The sequence below is a fragment of the Hemitrygon akajei genome, chromosome 19, assembly GCF_048418815.1.
Source record: "Hemitrygon akajei chromosome 19, sHemAka1.3, whole genome shotgun sequence".
Taxonomy (NCBI): Eukaryota; Metazoa; Chordata; class Chondrichthyes; order Myliobatiformes; family Dasyatidae; genus Hemitrygon; species Hemitrygon akajei.
The window spans coordinates 73,953,929-73,975,656 of NC_133142.1; the positions used below are offsets into that span (position 1 = coordinate 73,953,929).

Consider the following 21,728-nt stretch of genomic DNA (forward strand, 5'->3'; position numbering starts at 1 on the left):
CTGCTGTATCTTAGTAAGTTAGTAAGAAATAGTCAAGACTTACTTATTGAGCTCCTCCTGCAGCTGCTTGGCAACTTCTTCAGACTTGTCTCTGTATTCCATTATTAAAATGATGTCATAACGTAAAAGAATCTATTTAAATATAGCATAGCATGTTGTTATCATGTTAACTTGGTCTGACACAACCTTATAGCTCATTGATTAATAGGAACAACCCAATATATATGCTTTTGAAATAAATTCCAAGTCTTCCTTCTCTTCCCAACCAACCTTATAACAGAAATTACAACACAGAGAGATGTAGGGAGAACACAGCAGGTCAGGCAGTATCTTTAGAGGAAAATGCACAGTCAATGTTTCAAACCAAGACCCTTCATAGGGACTCAGTGCAGACATTTGAGTATGGGGTAGTTTCAACAAAGATCATGTCCAACTGGCACCTAACATTAACAGCTGGATGTTCAATCTATGTTGAATTAGCCCACCTGAGGGTTGAAACATTCTGTACACCCAATAACCAGGTACACATGTTACTTCACACATAAGTCCTGCATCACATGAAATACAGTAAAACAAAAACATTATTTGACAATTTAACAGAGGTATTCATTTGTATTTTTTGGAATTGGAATTGGTTTATTATTCTCACATGTGCCAGGATACTAAAAATCCAATTCAGTGATTGTTCAATGTACAGATTGTGCATTAGCCCAGACTGTGCTTATCACAAACTGACATTTCCGAAGAGAATCAACAAACAACATTGGATCAACATGTTCCTGACTTCTATCCTTATGCATTGCAATCATCAGGAAAAGAACAAGCTGGAAATTAGATGTTCTGCTCATGACTTCATGGGTTTGTTTTATCCTGGTGTTCCTTTCCTGCCACAACCTTGGATGAATTATGAGGTCCAGTCCCTTTTGAAGGCTAGAGCTGTGGCTTTTAGGTCCGGAGATACCAGTTGCTACATGGAATCCAGGCGTGAACTCTGGAAAGCCATCAAGGGCGCCAAGAGGCAATATCGAGCCAAGTTGGAAGCTCAGGCTAACCAGAGGGATGCCAGTAGACTATGGCAGGGTCTAAATGAGATCACTGGGCGCAAAGAAAAGGCTGGGAATATCAATAACTGTAGCGCTTCTCTTCCTGATAAACTGAACGTATTCTACGCAAGATTCAAACAGAAGAGGAGCGTCCCACCCCCTTTGGATGAACTGGACCTTGTGGCATCGAGATTCATTGTCACTGAGGAAGACATTGGAAGAGCCTTCCTGAAGATAAATCCAAGCAAGGCGACGGGTCCAGATGGCGTCCCGGGACGGGTTCTCCGGGCCTGTGTAAGTGAGCTAGCTGGAGTGTTTGCTGACATCTTCAGCTGCTCCCTGCTTCAGTCTAAGATCCCCTCATGTTTTAAGAAGGCAATGATAATCCCGGTGCCGAAGAAAAGCAAGGTGGCATGCCTGAATGACTATCGACCTGTGGCTCTAACATCAATTGCTATGAAGTGCTTCGAGTGATTGGTTATGGCACACATCAACCATAACCTACCGGTCAACCTTGACGCTTTGCGATTCGCCTACCGGAGCAACAGGTCAATGGCAGATGCCATCTCTCTGGCACTACATTCCTCCTTAGAACACCTGGAGAATAAAGACGCATATGTAAGGCTCCTTTTCATTGACTACAGCTCTGCCTTTAATACCATCATTCCAAATAAACTGATTCCTAAGCTCCGAAACCTGGGTCTTAGCACTCAGATCTGCAGCTGGATCTTCAACTTCCTCACGGACAGGACCCAGGCCGTAAAGATAGGGGACAAGCTTTCCTCTACAATCACTCTGAGCACCAGTGCCCCACAAGGCTGTGTACTCAGCCCCCTGCTGTACTCACTGTACACCCATGATTGTGTAGCCAAGTTTCCATCGAACTCAATATATAAGTTTGCTGATGACACCACAATTGTAGGCAGTATCTTGGGTAATGATGAGTCTGAGTACAGAGAGGAAATTAAGAACCTGGTGGCATGGTGCGAAGACAATAACCTATCCCTCAACGTCAGCAAGACGAAGGAATTGGTTGTTGACTTCAGAAAGAGTAGCAGACCGCAAGACCCCATCTACATCGGTGGTGCGCAGGTGGAGCAGGTCAAAAGCTTTAAGTTCCTTGGGATGAATATCACAAATGACCTGACTTGGTCTAACCAAGCAGAGTCCACTGCCAAGAAGGCCCACCAGCGCCTTTACTTCCCTAGAAAACTGAAGAAATTTCGCCTGTCCCCTAAAACCCTCACTAATTTTTATAGATGCACCAGAGAAAGCATTCTTCTAGGGTGCATCACAACCAGGTATGGAAGTTGTCCTGTCCAAGCCCGGAAGAAGCTGCAGAAGATTGTGAACCTAGCCCAGCACATCACACAAACCAATCTTCCGTCCTTGGACTCACTTTACACCGCACACTGTTGGAGCAGTGCTGCCAGGATAATCAAGGACACGACCCACCTAGCCAACACACTTTTTGTCCCACTTCCCTCTGGGAGAAGGTTCAGGAGCTTGAGGACTCGTACGGCCAGATTTGGGAACAGCTTCTTTCCAACTGTGATAAGACTGCTGAACGGATCCTGACCCGGATCTGAGCTGTACCTTCCAAATATCCAGACCTGTCTCTCGGTTTCTTTTTGCACTACCTTACTCTCCCTTTTCTATTTTCTATTTATGATTTATAATTTAAATTTTCATTATATTACTATCGATTTGTACTCCAGGGAGCACGAAGCGCAGAATCAAATATCGCTGTGATGATTGTACACTCTAGTATCAATTGTTTGGTGACAATAAAGTAATAAAGTAATTCTGAAGATGTATATGTTGTTAGGGTTAGTAGACTGCAGGCATGTTAAGTATCTGAATAAGTAAATTGTATCTTAATAAATGTTGGTGCTGGAAACATGGAACACTTGTGGAATGCCCCCAGCACATCTCTAACCGTGCTGGTTATTAAACATTTCATTGTTATTTAAAATGTATTTATTTATTTATTTATTCAAGTACAGTAGGTTCTGATGAATGGTCTTGGCCCAAAACATCAGCTGTTTATTCTTTCCCTTGATGTTCCCTGGCATCTTGCGTTCCTTCAACATTTACAACACGCTGGAGGAACTCAGCAGGTTGGCTACTCTTTATACGGCCTCTGCCCCCTCGCTCTTCAGTCCTGACGAAGGGTCTCGGCCCAAAATGTTGACTGTTCATTTCCACGGATGCTGCCCGATCTGCTGAGTTCCTCCAGTGTGTTGTACGTGTTGCCTTGACCCCAGCATCTGAAGGGTACTTTGTGTTTCCTTCAGTATTTTGTGTGTATTGCTTGGAATTCCAGCATCTGCAGTTTTTCTCGTGTTTATGACACATTTCACCGAGTTTTTCGATGTAAATGCGACAAATAAAACTAATCTTTCATCTTTCTTTAATCTTTTAGAATATCTTCCACCGTTTCTGCGAAACTCACCCCCAGTCCTCCACCATCCACAATTCATAATTTTATTAAGTTCATGGTTTTCCAAGGCTTGAAGTCTCTACCTTGGTTCGGGAGGAAACATTGAGAACCTTTTATATTCCATGAAAACATTATACATTAAAATATTTTCATATTGTTGTGGGAAAGTTCAGAAAGTGGGCTCTCCCCAGCAAAATGAGGCCCTTCAAGCAACTCACAATTTAACCCTAGTCTAATCACAGGGCAATTTCCAATGACCATTTAACCTACTAACCAGTACCTTTTTGGACTGTGGGAGAGAATCAGAGCACCTGGAGAAAACGCTAATTCCACAAGGAGGAGCTATAGACTCCTTACTAATGACATTGGAATTGAACTCTTAGCTCCTTATCAATTAATCAATCCGATTGATTATAAAACCAGTTAATCCCTTGGAGATGGAAAGGAGTCATTTCAAGATACATATTATAGGTCTACAGACACAAATGTTTTACAGTAAGTTATTGAAAATGAGCTAATCCCATTTGAACTGAGTCACACTAACTATAATATTACACAATGGCTAACTGTTTGTTGAATATCTGATAAGAACATATTGTATTGGTTAATTATTGTTACTTATACCAAGTTGCGATGGTACTTTGGATATCTTTTATACAGATCAATTAATTACATAGTAAAAAGAGACTGAGAATCTGGCTGAGTGGTGTCATAACAACGGCCTTTACTCACTGTCAGCAAGACCAAGGAGCTGATTATTAACTTCAGGAGAAGGAAACCAAAGGTTAATGAGCCAGTCCTCATCAGAGATGGAGAGGCAGAGAGAGTTAGTTACCAACTTTAAATTCCTTGGTGTTATTATTTGGAGGTCCTGTCCTGGGCTAGCCAGTAAGTGCAATTATGAAGAAAGCATGGTAATGCCTCAACTTCCTTAAGAGTTTGTGGAGATTCAGCATGAATTAAAAAATTTGACTAACTTATGTAGAGGTGTAGTGGAGAGTATATTGACAGGCTGCATCACAGCCTGATATGGAAATACCAATGCAGTTGAAAGGAAAATCCTATAAAATGTAGTGGATAAGGCCTAACCAATCACGAGTAAAGCCCTCCCAACCATTGAGTGCTTCTACATGAAACACTGTCACAGCAAAGCAGCATCCATCATCAGGGACTCACAATACCAGGTTCAGGAACAGTTATTGCCCCTCAACCATCAGGCTCTTGAACCAGCGGGAATAACTTCACTCAACTTCACTTGCCCCATTATTGAAATGTCCCCACAATCAATCGATTCACATTCAAGGACTCTTCATCTCGTATTCTCGTTATTTATTGTTTATTTATTTATTATCATTATTTCTTTCTTATTTTATTTGCAGAGTTTATTGTTTTCTGTACTCCAAACACTCAGGTTGGGCGGTCTTTCACTGATTTTGTTATGGTTATTATTCTGTGGATTTATTGAGTATGCTTACAGGAAAATGAATCTCAGGGATGTACATGTTGACATATACTGTATGTAGTTTGATAATAAATCTACCTTGAACTTAGGACCTTTGAACTTTGAGCTAGAATAAGGTAAAACTAGAACAATGCTGAATAAAAGTGCAGTGCAGAGAAACAATGAAGTGTCAAATTATAGCCAGGTAGATCATGAGGCCAGAGTCCATCCTATTGTCCAGGAGCATTGTCTGATAACAGTGGGATAGAGGCTGGTGGGGTGTGCTTTCAGGCTTTTGTATCTTCTGCCTGAAGGGAAAGGAGAGAAGAGAGAGTGTCTGTGGTGGGTGAGCTATGTTGTCTGGTTTATTAAAGCAGAAGGATGTATAGACAGAGTCCATAGAGGGGAGGCTGGTTCCTTTGAACTACTGAGCTGTACAATTTATTGTGGTCACGTGCAAACAGTTGCTATGCCAGCCAATGTGTATCCAGACAGAATGCTTTCTATGGTGCATTGATAAGAGACAACAGGGACATGTTGAACTTCTTTAGCTCAGAGGCACTGTGACCATGGCATTCATGACATCAGCGTGGTTGGACCGGGACAGACTGTTGGTGTTTTTCCGCACCAAGGAACTTGAAGCTCTCAACAGCAACACTGTTGCTGGGCAATACTGAGATGAATACCTCTGCCGAATATGCACCAGTCTCTCGATCGTTTCCCCTCAAAGCAAACCTGCTGTGGGAACTAGTTACGGCATCCATTAATTTGGACCATCTTCAGGCATTATGTGCAAAGCCATGGACAGCATGCAATGGGAAGAGAGAACATTTGGAGCAGTTTCAAAGAGTGAGAAGAAAGCAACCAAAACCATGCAGAGACCGCTGTCCACTCTGTAGTCAAACAAAGAAAAGGAGTCCAATTGACTGCTTTCTCCAGACCTACTGTTCCAGATGAGCTGATATTAAAACAACACACAAAACGCTGGAGTAACTCAGCAATTCAGTCAACATCCATGGCATGCTTTAAACCAGTTTGTATTTATTTACTTATTTTGAGATTCAGCACAAAATAAGCTCTTACTGCTCTTCAAGCCATGCCAACCAACACCATTCCAAACACAAAATAATTTAAAATGATAAATTAATTTATTAACTGGTACATCTTTGGACAGTGGGAGGAAACTGGAGCACCCAGAGAAATCCCACATATTCCACGAGGAGGACATAAGGACTTCTTATAGATAATGTCAGAACTAAGCTCTGAACTCCAATTCTCCTGAGCTGCAATAGTCACAATCATCCTTGTGTCTCAGAGTTCACTGCTGTTTGCAATGTAAACAGCATTTATAGTGCTTTTACATTGTAAATACATGCTGATATTTATGTATTTATGCATATTTTATTCCATATCTGTACATCTAACCTTATTTTATATACAGTAACTCTTCTGTATATTTGTTGAATGTTGTCATTTTTTTGTTGCATGTCACATCAACAACTACAGTAATTTCCTAATACATGTACTGTAAATCCTCAAATGGAATCAGAATCAGGTTTACTGTCACTGGAACACACATAAAATGCTGGTGGATCACAGCAGGCCAGGCAGCATCTATAGGGAGAAGTACTGTCGACGTTTTGGGCCGAGACCCTTCGCCAGGACTAACTGAAAGAAAAGATAGTAAGAGATTTGAAAGTAGGAGAGGGAGGGGAAAATGTGAAATGATAGGAGACCGGAGGGGGTGGAATGAAGCTGAGAGCCGGAAAGGTGATTGGCAAAAGTCGACAGTGCTTCTCCTTATAGATGCTGCCTGGCCTGCTGTGTTCCACCAGCATTTTGTGTGTGTTGCTTGAATTTCCAGCATCTGCAGATTTCCTCGTGTTTACTATCACTGGCATGTGTTGTGAAATTTGTTAACCTAGCAGCAGCAGTTCAATGCAATACATAATATAGAAGAAAAAGAAGAAAATAAATAAGTAAATTAGTTACAGTATACGTACATTGAATAGATCAAAAATCATGCAGAAAGCAGAAATAACATATATTAAGAAAATGAGGTAGTGTTCATGGGTTCAATGTCCATTTAGGAATTGAATGGCAGAGAGGAAGAAGCTGTACCTGAATCACCGAGTGTGTGCCTTCAGGCTTCTGTACCTCCTACCTGATGGTAACAGTGAGAAAAGGCCATGTCCTGGGTACTTTGTAGGCTAGTATCCAAGATGGAGCTGACTGAATTTACAACCCTCTGCAGCTTCTTTCAGTCCTGTGCAGTAGCCCCCCCCCCCCCCCCATACCAGACAGTGATGCAGCCTGTCAGAATGCTCTCTCTCCATGGTACATCTGTAGAAGCTTTTGAGTGTATTTGTTGACATACCAAATATCTTCAAACTCCTAATGAAGTCTAGCTGTTGTCTTGCCCTTCCTTATAACTGCATCGATATGTTGGGACCAGGTTGGATCCTCAGAGATTCTGACACCCAGGAACTTGAAACTGCTCACTCTCTCCACTTCTGATCCCCCTATGAGGATTGGAATGTGTTCCTTCATCTTACTTTTTTTGAAGTCCACAATCAGCTTTTTTGTCTTACTGATGTTGAGTGCCAGGTTGTTGCTGCGACACCACTCCACTAGTTGGCATATCTCACTCTTGTACACCCTCTCGTCACCATCTGAGATTCTACCAACAATGCCTGTATCTTCAGCAAATTTATAGATGCACATTTTGGCTCACATCTGTGGAGTGAAGTGGATAGCCACAAAAAACATCAAAATACACAAATACTCACCTCAACAATATCTGTGACAATTTCCTGTTTGGAGATCTTTTCTTCCCCCAGCTGTTTGATATTAAATGCAGCAATCTTCATTTTCATTCAGAAGTTGGATTTGGGATTCTAAAGCTTGCTCTTCACAGTGATAGCTACAAAAGCAATAGATGCAACAATAGACAACAGTCAAAGATTAACAAAACCAAACCCATTACTCTCAGTCTACATTGTTTTTGAGGCACCACAGATACATCCTCATCTACTGGTTGTGGAGGTGTATCTAATATAGACCCAGGGCTAAGAATGTGCAATTATGCTCCCTGATAATGTTTAGCAAAGAATAGTCCTGGTTGGACTTCGGTTCAAACTGTTATCTGCGTAGGATTAGTTGGTCTTGGCTAGTACATCTATAATGGAGCCCCACCGTCAAATGAAACTTTGACCAAATGTCTTGCTCTAATCATTAGCTCTATGAAATGTATATTTGAACTCATAATCAATACCTAAGTATGGCATTGGAGCTGTGCTTAGCCACACAGACATAAGCATAAAGTGAGTAGAGTAGGGGACTAAGCACACAGCCTTGTGGTGCACCTGTGCTGATGGAGATTGTCTCGATTAGATATGGTTGCCAATCCTATCTGACTGGAGTCTGTAAGTGAGGAATTCAAGGATAAGGTTACACAAGAATTAGTTGTTTGCCTGTCTTGTTAGATGTGTCTTTCATTGATCCCATTGTGTTTCTTGTACTTACTGTGAATGCCTGCAAGAAAATTAATCTCAGAGTTGTATATAGTGACATTAATGTACTTTGAATAGTATATTATACACATCAGCTAGCTCACAAGTAATATTTGATCAGGTAACATCCGGAAATGACATTCTGAATAAGTAGAGTCTTTAGAAGATAAAGGTAACTCCTCCTCCTGACCATGGAATAAGTAATCAGATAATATTTAATGCAATAAGCTACTGTATCGTTTTTTAAAACAAAGGACAAATTTCTGCAGGTGCTAGAAGTCTGAAATAAAACCCCTCTCTGCAGCACCTCGGTAGTGAATTCAGCAGTTGGCAAGGGATGTGGTGTACTGGAATCTGACCACGTCATTTCAGGCTCACATGATTGTCTAGGCATGAACGGCAGTCTAAAAGAAACTGAGCTACAAATGGCTGACAGCAGCCGGCTCCTCTCGGTTCAATCCAGCTCAGTGGGTGCCATGGTAAAGTAGCAGTTCGCGCAGTTAAAGCTCAGGGTGTCTGAGTTTGGAGTTCAGTCCCTGCATCCTCTGTAACGAAGCTGTACATCCCTTCCGTGGAATGTCTGCGTTTCTTCTGGGTGAACCGGTTTCCTTCCACCAACCAAAGGCGTACTGGTTAGTATGTTAATTGGTCTTTGTACGTTATAGACTTGGATAGAAAACTAACAGAAGAGCATTGGCTAACAATCAGGTAGTGACAGGAGAAGTCATTGACAATATTCCACACCTGAAGGAAGCAGAGATTACAATATTCTGCTTTACCCATTTTTCCACAGGTAAAATCTCAGGATGACTATAAAACTGAGCACATGGAGAAAAGCCTCACATTCCACAGGACGGACATACAGACTTCCTACAGAGAGTGGCAGGTTTGAATTGCTAACTCTGACACGCCAAAGCGCAACAGCATCGTGGTAACCGCTATGCTACTCCGCTGCGCTATGCACAGGTGAAAGGAAAAACTTACTTGCTGCAACATTGCAGGCATATAGTATTACATATTCACAAGAAAAAAACATAAATTTAACATAAATTATGCACAGTTTTTATAAGAAAGAACACAATTAGAACAAAAATAAGGTCCATTGTACTGCAAAGTGTTCAAGATGGTCAAAGTGTTGCTTTACATGTGATAGTGTTTAGAGTTGTGTCAAGATGCCATTGTTTGAAGTTGACTAGCTCTTTTTAAATCTGCTTGTTTGGGACTTTGTTTTTAAACTTGCCTGTGTGGGACTTCAGGTTTCTGTACCTCCTGCCAGGTGGTAGCTGCAAGGAGATGTAATGGCTCAGATGATGAGAGCTTTGATGATGTATTTTTGAGACCTCTGATAGTGGGGTAGGGTCTGAGTCCACAACTCTGTGAAGTTCCTTTGCATTGCCCTCTTCCTGTGCCCAACCCCAACCTGTGAACCTTGCTTTCTGTTGCAATGTGTCAACTCGTTTCCTTTTGGATAAGACAATTAACTTTGTTAAAATATGTGTGCAATAGGATATTTCTTGGACTATTTGTGTAAACCATAATTTAGACTGAAATAGATATTCAAGCTGAAGAATAAATGTCATCCCAGGTGACTTACAGTAAGTGGTTTTTCCACAGTCAGAGGAATAGAGATGAGATTCTGTGGATGCAATAGAGACACCCAGATGGCATGTTGCTTCCCAGGTGCCTGGGTCAGGGATGTCTTGGATTAGGATAGCAGCATTTTAAATGGGGAGGGTGACATAGGAAAAGTAAGGAGATCCTGAAGAGATTTTAGGGAGCTAGGCAGAAAGCTGAGAAACAGAACATCCTGGGTAGTAATCTCTGGATTGCTGCCTGTGCCATGCGCTAGTGAGGGTAAGAATGGAATGTTCTGGCAGATGAACATGTGAGTGAAGAACTGGTGCAGGGCTCGGGGGTTCAGATTTCTGGATCATTAGGATCTCTTCTGGGGAAGGTATGGCCTGTACAAAAGGGCCAGAATACACCTGAACCCGAGGGGGTCCAATATAGTTGTGGGCAAGTTTGCTCGAGCTGTTTGGGAAGTTTAAAGTAATTTGGCAGGGGGATGAGAACCGGAGTGATAGGGCTGAAGGGGGTAATTAGTTTACAAACAGAAGCAATGTTTAGTGAGACAGGGTGCTGACAGGGAAAAAATGCAGTCAACAGGATGAGTTGCAATATAATATGGGGACAAAATCAAAAAGGGTGACGAATACAGGACTGAAGGTGTAAGATTTGAATGGACAGAGTATACGGAATAAGGTAAATGAACAGTTACAGATTGGCAGGTATGATGTTGTAGGCATCACTAATTGTGGCTGAACGAAGAAAGTATCTGGGAGCTTAACATCCAAGAATACACATTGTATCAGAAGGACAGGCAGGTTTCAGAGGGTAAAGAATGAAATCAAATCCTTAGAAAGAGGTGACAGAGGATTGAAAGGTGTTGAATCATTGTGGCTAGAGCTCAGAAACTGCAAGGATAAAATGACCCTGATGGCAGTTATACATAGACCTCCGAACGGTAGAAAAGATGTAGTCTACAAATTACAACAGGAGAGATAAAATGCATGTCAAAAGGGCAATGTTACATGAGGGATGCAGGGAAACTGGGAAAATCAGGTTGGCGCTGGATCCAAAGGAGAGAATTTGTGGAATGCCTAAGAAACGGCTTTTAGAATAGTTCATTGTTGAGCCCATCATGGAATCAGCTATTCTGGATTGGATGTTGAGCAATGAACAAAAATTGATTAGAGAGCTTAAAGTAAAGGAATGCTTACAGGACAATGATCACAATATGATAGAATTCACTCTGAAATTTGAGAAAGAGAAACTAAAATCAGATTATATTAGTATTACTGTGGAGTGCAGGAATTACATAGGCATGAAAGAGGAGCCGGCCAAAATTGATTGGAAGGGAACACAAACACAAGGAAATCTGCAGATGATGGAAATTAAGGCAACACACACAAAATGCTGGTGGAAGGGGGACATCACGTGATGACGTAGGATCGAGACGTGGAATTCCAGCTGTCCCGTAAAAAATGAATAAATTAATGTTTAAGTGAAGAAAAGTTAGTAAATATGTTCTAAAAACTACATCTAAACTATTCAGGATTTTCCTTAGATATGCCTCCTAAACAGACAAAGAAGAGAACTACTACTTTGAAGATAGTACAAGCTGGCCCGGCCACCATGAAGAAGCCTCGGACTCAAGTGCATCTCTCCTCCGGCGATACAGAACAGAAACCGGCGGCAACATCAACGGTTTCCAAGAAGGAACAACAGGAACTGCACGTGCGCGCAGGAAAGGTCATGCGCAAACATGAGCAACTTGAACTACAAATCCCAGCTACGATTGGAAGTGGAAGTGAAAATGAACCCGAGGTGGATTTGGATTCTCTGGAACATACAGATGAAGATGAGGAGGTAAAAGGAGAACAACAGGAAGAGGTTGGAGGTGGAAGATATTCTGGAGACATAAGAGAAGCTTTGGTGCAAATAATGCATGAATTAAAAGAATTTCAAACATTAAAAATAATAAAAGAAGATATTAAAAATATGAAGACTATGTTTGATAAAATGGTGAAAAAACAGGAGAAAATGGACAAGAAAGTTAAAAAGCTGAAAGAAATAACAGGAGACACTATTGATAGAGTGAATAAAATGGAAGATAATATTCTTGCCTGGACATCAGAAAGAAAGCGACTGTTGGAAAAAATAGACGAGCTTGAAAATTTTAGTAGACAAAATAATATTAAAATTGTTGGTCTTAAAGAAGGGATAGAGGGAGAGGATCCAATAAAATTTTTTCAAAAATGGATCCCGGAAAATTTGGAAATGGAAGAGGGAACCCAATTGATTGAAATCGAAAGGGTCCACAGAGCCTTAAGACCAAAACCTCAACCTGATCAAAACCCATGACCAATCTTGATAAAATGCTTAAGATATCAAGATAAAGAAAAGATCCTGAAGGCGGCTGCCCAATGTGCCAGAAAGAGAAATGAGCCATTGATGATAGAAGGGAAAGCAGTTCTCTTCTATCCTGATATAAATTATGACCTTTTGAAGAGAAAGAAAGAATTTAATCCAGTGAAAAAAGTTTTATGGGAAAAGAGTTATAAATTTATATTGCGCCACCCGACAACACTGATAATTTTTTTGGATGACGGAAAAAGAAGATTTTTTACTGATCATCGGGATGCAGAGGAGTTTGCACAAGAACTCCCAAATATTCGCTAGACACAGCAAAGATTTAAAAGTGAAACAGATTAAAGATGAAGATGGGGACAGTGAAGTGAGTTAATGGACATTAAGGACAGAAGAATATTTAAATATACGTTTAATTGTATGATACGGGGGAGAAAGGTAAAAATTTGAGAAATATTAATCGAGAGTAGTGATATTATTTTTTCTTCTCTTATATATACTTTTTTCATGTTACGGGGGAGCTGGGGGAACTTCAGATCGATTGCTATGGGATTCACGTGTGTAATCATGGTGTTTGCCATGACCCGCACAACGGAGGGGGGTAATGTTGTGTTTTTTTTTCATTCACAACATTAGCAGGGGTTTTTTTTGTTTTTTTTTCTTTACAATCTATTTTTCTTTTATCTTTCTTTTTTTGCCTGGATGATTGGAGGGGACACATAGAGCAACATGGAGAATTTTATAATAATTCCCCAAGGTACTATGAGAGTTGAAATATTATGTATTATTATAGACTGGAGTAACCCCATTAAAAATAATGACAAATTTACTGAAGTTTTTAAAGTTTTAATGTTAATGGGCTTAATGGACCAGTGAAAAGAAAATGAATTTTAACATACACTAAGAAAATGAAAATAGCTATAGCTTTTATACAAGAAACACATTAACAGAGATAGAACATCAGAAATTAAAGAGAAATTGGGTCGGAAATGTTATAGCGGCTTCATTTAATTCAAAAGCGAGGGGAGTTGCAATTTTGGTCAACAAAACTTTACCAATTAAAATACAAAATGTATTAATTGATTCTGCGGGAAGATATGTAATTATACATTGTCAAATTTTTTCAGAACTATGGACTCTTATGAATATTTATGCACCAAATGAAAACGATGTAAAATTTATACAAGAGGCTTTTTTGAATTTGGCTGACGCACACGATAAAATATCAATAGGTGGAGACTTTAACTTTTGTCTAGACCCAGTTTTAGATAGGTCAACAAAGGTTGTTACAAAACCAAAAGTAGCAAAATTAACTTTATCATTGATGAAAGATTTAAATTTGATTGATATATGGAGAAGAATTAACCCAAGAGAAAGATTATTCATTTTATTCAAATAGACATAAAACTTATTCAAGGATAGATTTTTTCCTACTATCAGTGAATATTCAAGACAGTGAAAAATATGGAATATAAAGCAAGAATATTGTCAGATCATTCCCCCTTGATAATGACAATGATAATGATGGATAAGGAGGAATCGATTTACAGATGGAGATGTAATTCAATATTATTAAAACGTCAAGATTTTTGTGATTTTATGAAAAAACAGATTCAGTTTTTTTTAGATACAAACTCACATTCAGTTGATGATAAATTTATATTATGGGAAGTGATGAAGGCATATTTGAGAGGCCAGATAATAAGTTATACTTCTAAAATTAAGAAGGATTATATGATAGAAATAGATAAATTGGAAAAAGAGATTACAAAATTAGGAAAAAAATTTCAAAGAAATATGACAAAAGAAAAACAAAGACAACTTGTTAATAAGAAGTTACAATATAATACACTTCAGACATACTGAACAGAAAAAGCAATTAAGAGAACTAAACAGAGATATTATGAACTAGGTGAAAGATCACTCAAGATTCTTGCTTGGCAGCTAAAAACAGACAAGGCTTCCAAAATGATAAATGCAATTAGAACAAGTGTAAATAAAATTACTTATAAACCTTCAGAAATCAATGAAAATTTAAAAACTTTTTATTCTGAACTATATCAATCAGAATCACAAAATGATATTGTTGAGATAGAAAGGTTTTTATCACAAATAACTCTCCCAAAATTGAATTCAGAAGAACAGAAGGGATTAGATTGCCTTTTACATTAAAAGAGGTCGAAGAAGCTCTAGGATCACTTTAGAGTAATAGATCTCCAGGAGAAGATGGTTTTCCACCTGAATTTTACAAAAAGTTTAAAGATTTATTAATTCCTCCTCTTATGGAGCTAATACACCAAGCGGAAAGAACGCATAAACTTCCAGAATCTTTTTCGACAGCTATTTTAATAGTATTGCCAAAAAAAGACAGAGATCTGTTAAAGCCAACATCATATAGATCTACTTTTTTGTTGAACACGGACTATAAAATAATAGCAAAGATTTTATCTAATAGATTATCTAAATACTTACCAAAATTAATACACATGGACCAAACAGGATTTATTAAAAATAGACAATCGGCAGATAATGTAATTCGGTTACTTAGCATAATTCATTTGGCACAAAAGAGGGAAGAAATGAGTGTGGCAGTTGCTTTGGATGCAGAAAAAGCATTTGATAGATTGGAATGGGATTTTTTATTTAAGGTATTGGAAAAATATGGATTAGGAGTATCTTTTATAAAATAGATTAAAACCTTAAACACTAACCCCAAAGTTAAAGTGGTGACAAATGGCCAAATTTCAACATCATTTCAGTTAACAAGGTCATCTAGACAAGGTTGTCCATTATCATCTGCTTTATTTGTGTTGGCAATAGAACCATTAGCTGAATTAATTAGAACTGACTCAGATATTATGGGTTTCAGAATTAATCAGGAGGAATATAAGATTAACTTATTTGCTGATGATGTTCTGATTTATCTAACTAACCCATTGCATTCGTTGCGTAAATTATCTTCTAGATTGGAAGAATATGGGAAAATATCAGGGTACAAAATAAATTGGGATAAAAGTGAAATTTTACCCCTTACTAAAGAAGATTATAGTCAATATCGATTAATAACTCAATTTACATGGCCGATAAATGGTATAAAGTATTTAGGTATAAGAGTTGATAATGATATAAAGAATTTATATAAACTAAATTATTTGCCATTATTGAAAAAAAATTCAAGAGGATCTTGATAAATGGATGATCTTACCAATAACATTAATAGGTAGAGTCAATGCTGTAAAAATGAATATATTCCCTAGATTACAATATTTATTCCAAACACTACCAATACAATTACCGCAGAAGTTTTTTCAAGAGTTAAATAAATGTGTGAGGAAATTCCTTTGGAAAGGTAAGATGTCAAGAATATCGTTGGAAAAATTGACATGGAAATTTGACCTAGGAGGGTTACAATTACCAAATTTTAAGAATTATTACTAAGAAAATCAACTTAGATTTATTGCATCTTTTTTTTGATGAAGATAAACCGGCATGGATTAGAATAGAATTAGATAAACTAGGAGAAAATATACCAGAAGATTTTATATATAAATGGGAATCTAAATGGATACGGGAAAAGAAAAAATCTCCTATTCTAAAACATTTGATTGATTTATGGAATAAGATAAATGTTGATGATGAGATAAAGAAATCTTTATTAGCAAAGAGACCTTTAATTCAAAATAAACTTATCCCTTTTACAATGGATAATCAACTTTTATATAACTAGTTTCACAAAGGGATTAGATATATAGGAGACTGTTTTGAAGGAGGTATATTAATGTTATTTGACCAATTAAAGAATAAATATAAAATATCAAATAACACTCTTTTCTGTTATTTCCAATTAAGGGCTTATTTAAGAGATAAACTGGGTCAAACAATGTTATTGCTGAAACCTAATGAAATAGAAACTTTAATTCATAAAGGAAAAATTAAAATATTTATTTCTGGTATGTATAATTTGATTCAAAAACAGGCAATTAAACAAGGAATTCATAAGTCAAGACAAAAATGGGGAACTGATTTGAATATTAAAATTGATGAAACAAGTTGGTCAAGATTATGTCTTGACAGTATGACAAATACAATAAATGGTCGACTAAGATTAGTACAATATAACTTTTTACATCAAATATATATTACACCACAAAAAAAATAGATTAAACTCAAATTTATCTGATCAATGTTTTCGATGTAATCAAGAAATTGGTACTTTTTTACACTCTACTTGGTCTTGTTTTAAAATTCAACCTTTTTGGACAAACTTAAGAGTTTTACTGGAACAAATTATTGGAATACAACTTCCACATAATCCAACATTATTTTTACTAGGCGATATTGAAGGGATAAAATCAAAATCCAAATTGAATAAATATCAGAAAAAATTCATAAAAATTGCATTGGCAGTAGCCAAAAAGGCTATTGCAGTTACTTGGAAATCGGATTCATACTTAAGTATAGATCGTTGGAAGAATGAAATTTTTAGCTGCATTCCACTTGAAAAAATTACTTATAATTTAAGAGATAAATATGAAATATTTCTGAAAATTTGGCGCCCTTATTTACAAAAGATAGGATTAAATATATAGGTGCTCCGAAGATAAAATTATTGGTTATCTGGGGAAATAAATAAATATATATACTAAAGCTCTTATGAACTCCATGGAGCATGTGGGGATCTTCCGATATCCTGGCATTCTTTCTTTCTTTCTTTTTTCTTTCTTTCTTTCTTTTTTCTTCTTTTTTTTTCTATAGGGATATGTTAGGGGGGAGGGGTTAAGGGGAGGGGGGAAGGGTTGATAATTTTTTTTTCTGTAACCTATTTGAAAATTCAATTAAAAAAAAAATTTTTTTAAATTGCTGGTGGAACACAGCAGGCCAGGCAGCATCTATAGGAAGAAGTACAGTCGATGTTTCGGGCCGAGACCCTTCATCAGGACTAACTGAAAGAAGAGATAGTAAGAGATTTGAAAGTGGGAGGGGGAGGGGGAGATCTGAACTGATAGGAGAAGACAGGAGGGGGAGGGGTGAAGCTAAGAGCCAGAAATGTGTTTGGCAAAACGGATACAGAGCTGGAGAAGGGAAAGGATCATGAGACGGGAGGCCTAGGGAGAAAGAAAGGGGGAGGGGAGCACCAAAGGGAGATGGAGAACAGGCAGAGTGATTGTGAGAGGGACAGAGAGAGAAAAAGAGAGAAAAAAGAAGAAAAATGGAATACATACATAAATAAATAAGGGATGGGGTAAGGGGGGGGCATTGATAGAAGTTAGAGAAATCAATGTTCATGCCATCAGGTTGGAGGCTACCCAGACAGAATATAAAGTGTTGTTCCTCCAACCTGAGTGTGGCTTCATCTTGACAGTAGAGGAGGCCATGGATTGACATATCAGAATGGGAACGGGACGTGGAATTAAAATGTGTGGCCACTGGGGTATCCTGCTTTCTTTGGCGGACAGAGCATAGGTGTTCAGCGAAACGGTCTCCCAGTCTGCGTCGGGTCTCACCAATATATAAAAGGCCACACTGGGAGCACCGGACACAGTATAGCACACCAGCCAACTCACAGGTGAAGTGTCGCCTCACCTGGAAGGACTGTCTGGGGCCCTGAATGGTAGTGAGGGAGGAAGTGTAAGGGCAGGTGTAGCATTTGTTCTGCCTACAAGGGTAAGTGCCGGGAGGGAGATCAGTGGGAAGGGAACACTAGCAAGGTTGACAGTAGAGCTGCAATGGGAGTAATTTGGATAAATGCATCCCAAAGAAGAAATATTCTCAAGGCAGGATGATGGAACCACAGCTGACAAGAGAAATCAAAGCGAAACTGGCTGACTGGCAGGAGGCAAAGAGTGGGAATAAAGGGAGCCCTTTTTGGTTGGCTGCTGGTGAATAGTAGTGTTCCAAAGGGGTCGGTATTGGAAACGCTTCTTATTATGTTATATATCAATGATATGGATGACGGAATTGATGGCTTTGTCGCCAGGTTTGTGGTTGATACAAAGATAGGTGGAGAGGCAGGAAGTTTTGAGGAAGCAGAGAGGCTACAGAAGGACTTAGATAGATTAGGAGAATGGGCAAAGAAGTGGCAGATAAAATACAGTGTTGGGAAGTGTATGGTAATACACTTCAGTAGAAAAAAAATAAAAGTGTAGGCTATTTTATAAATGGAGAGAAATTCAAAATTCTGATTCTAAATCCAAAGGGATTTAGGAGTCCTTATGTAGGATACCCTAAAGGTTAACTTGCAGGTTGAGGTAGTGGTGAGGAAGGCATTCATTTCAAGAGGACTAGAATATAAAAGCAAGGATGTAATGTTTAGGCTTTATAAGGCACTGGTGAGGCCTCACATGGAGTATTCTAAACATTTTTGGGTCCCTTGTCTAAGAAAGGACATGCTGACGTTAGAGTGAGTTCAACGGAGGTTCTCAAAAATGATTTCAGGATTGAAAAGCTTAGCATATGAGGAGTATTTGATGGCTCTGGGCATATACTCACTGGAATTCAGAAGAATAAGGGATCAACTCATTGAAGCCTATTGAATGTTTTAAGGCCTGTAAAAAATCGATATGGAGTGGATGTTTTTTATAGTGGGGGAGTCTAGCATCAGAGTACACAACCTTGGAATAGAGAGACATCCATTTAAAACAGGGATGAGAAGGGATTTTTTTAGCCAGAGAGTGGTGGATCTGTAAAACTTGTTGCCACAGGAGGCTTTGGAGGCCAAATCATTGGGTATATTTAAGGCAGAGGTCAATGGATTCTTGATTAATCAAGGCACAGACGGATACAGAAAGAAGGCAGGAGATTGGAGCTGAGCGGGAAATGGATCAGCTATGATGAAGTGGTAGAGCCGACTCGATGGTCCAAATAACCTAATTCTGCTCCTATATTTTATGGTCTTATGGTCTTTGTTTGCTTGAGTTCTCACAAGCAGAACACAAAATTTTTCTTGCTTTGTTGTGCATAAACCTGATTTATTGTAAAATGTTTCTCAGGCTATTTCCGTAAGTCATCATATAAATTATCCACAGAACACATTGTAGTGTGAGGCCATAAGAACGTAAGACACAGGAGCCATTTTAGGCTATTAAACCCATTGAGCCTGCTCCACCACTCCATCATGGCAGATTTATTATCCCTCTCAAGCCCTTGTTCCTGCCTTCTCCCTGTAATCTTAGATGCCCTGACTAATCAAGAACCTATCAATCTCCACTTTAAATATACCCACTGACTTGTCCTCCACACTGTCTGTGGCAATGAATTCCACAGATTCACTAGCCTCTGACTAAAGGAATTGGTCTTCATCTCCACTCTAGTTTGAAGCTGATTTCTCTGGTCCTAGACTTGACCATTATAGGAAACATTCTCCCCATATCCACTCTATATAGGGTTTTCAATATTTGATTGGTTTCAATGAGATTCCCCCCCCCCATTCTTCAAAAACTTCAGAAAATACAGGTCCCGCACCATCAAATGCTCCTCATACATTAACCCTGTCATTCCCCTGAAGGATTAGACTTCAGTCATACAATGATGTGTGTATCTTCTGTGATCCGAATACAAGACCTCAAAATCTGATGAGCATCCGTGAAAAGGAGAAGTGGTTTCAAATTAAATTTAGTTTCATGATTTTGTATTTTGTTGAGTTTCCCTATATTGTCACCAGCTCTACAAGGTATGGTTACAGAAGGCAGCAACTCTTCCCTTATATTAATAGTAAAGACAAAACTAGGACATAATTAACTATGTCTTACTTAGAGAGTGGTAGTCTCGGTGGTCTGTTCAGATTCACATTCCTAAGTGCAATTAGGTATAGAGTGAAATGAGTAGCTTCTCTGAATTTTATGAAATTCACTTTTAACTCTACTGTCGATACTAATTGGTTGAGCAAGTGAACGAAATAAAATAATTACTTACCTGTCGTCTGCTGAATCTGCTCTGTGATTCTTTGATGACTAAGTTAAATTTGCATTGCATTTGACCAGAAGTTGAAGATATGGAACCAGATAAATGAGTTCTGTAGCTGGAATGAGGAAATAACAGCCAATTTTTTTTTAATCTGTCCTCATGCTTAAATGATATGGGCAAAGTTTGCAGAATTGAAGTTCTGTGTCAATGTTTTACCTGTAACAACACACCTGACAGTTGTGGAACTTCAAATTCAGTCACACAGGGTGCAAAGAGTCTACTCCCTGTTTACCCATGACTGTGTCGCCACCCACAGCTCCATTCTGCTAATTAAATTTGCTGATGACACTACACTGATTGGCCTAATCTCAAATAATGAGGCAGATTGCAGAGAAGAAGTCATCACCCTGACACCGTGGTGTCAAGAAAACAACCTCAATGTCGCAACAACAAAGGAGCTGGTTGTCTTTTTACAGGAGGAATGGAGACAGGCTAATCCCTACTGACATCAATGGATCTGGGGTTGAGAGCTTCAATTTCCTCGGCATCCACATCACCGAGGATCTCACATGGTCTGTACATGTGGTGCAAAAAGCACAACAACACCTCTTTCACCTCAGACAGTTGAGGAAGTTTGGTATGGACCCCCAGATCCTAAGAACTTTCTGTAGGGGCATGACTGAGAGCATCCTGACTGGCTGCATCACTGCCTGGTATGGGAACTGTACTTCCCTCAATCGCAGGACTCTGCAGAGAGTGGTGCGGACAGCCCAATGCATGTGGACTTCCCACTATTCAGTATATTTACAAAGACAGTTGTGTAAAAAGGACCCAAAGGATCATTGGGGACCTGAATCAACACAACCATAAACTGTCCCCAGCTGCTACCATCCGGGAAACGGTACTGCAGCATAAAAGCCAGGACCAACAGGCTCTGGGACAGCTTCTTCCACCAGGTCATCAGACTCATAAATTCACGCTGACACAACTGTATCTCTATGTTATATTGTTGTACACACTATTTATTATAAATTACTATAAATTGCACATAGCACTTTTAGACAGAGACTTAACGTAAAGATTTTTACTCCTCATGTATATGAAGGATGTAAGTAATAAAGTCAATTCAGTTCAATTCAAAGTATCTTTCACATCCACACATATCCATTCTCTCACACTTAATTTCACTATCTCATACACACACACACACACACACACACACACACACACACACACACACACACACACACACACACACACACACACATCCTGAGATCAATAAAAAATCCTGAAATTATGTAAATCTCTCAAATATGATGTAATAATTTCAATGATATACCATTATAACCCTATATATTTACAATCTTTTTGAATATGAAATTTGTTTCCGTGCAGAATGTTGTCAGGGAAAGAATAGTGAGGGCTAATAACTATTAAACAGGGATGTAAATTGTGCT

General features: G+C 38.8%; 1 protein-coding gene across 2 annotated transcripts in view; it reads right to left on the bottom strand.

The window, feature by feature from the left end:
- LOC140742070 (deoxyribonuclease-1-like) overlaps window positions 1-20,458 on the bottom strand; it is a 162,094-nt gene extending 141,636 nt beyond the window's left edge. The window contains exons 1-3 of one of the 2 annotated variants that reach the window (XM_073072866.1): window positions 20,281-20,458; window positions 7,717-7,850; window positions 44-132 (exon numbers count right to left, since the gene is read on the bottom strand). In XM_073072866.1, coding sequence (XP_072928967.1) covers window positions 44-132; window positions 7,717-7,803 — 176 coding nt within the window. In that variant the 5' untranslated portion in view covers window positions 7,804-7,850; window positions 20,281-20,458. Of the gene's footprint in view, window positions 1-43; window positions 133-7,716; window positions 7,851-14,841; window positions 15,022-20,280 lie in introns of those variants that run through there. The other variant, XM_073072867.1, reaches the window with a different exon arrangement.
- Between the last annotated feature and the right edge of the window lie 1,270 nt (window positions 20,459-21,728).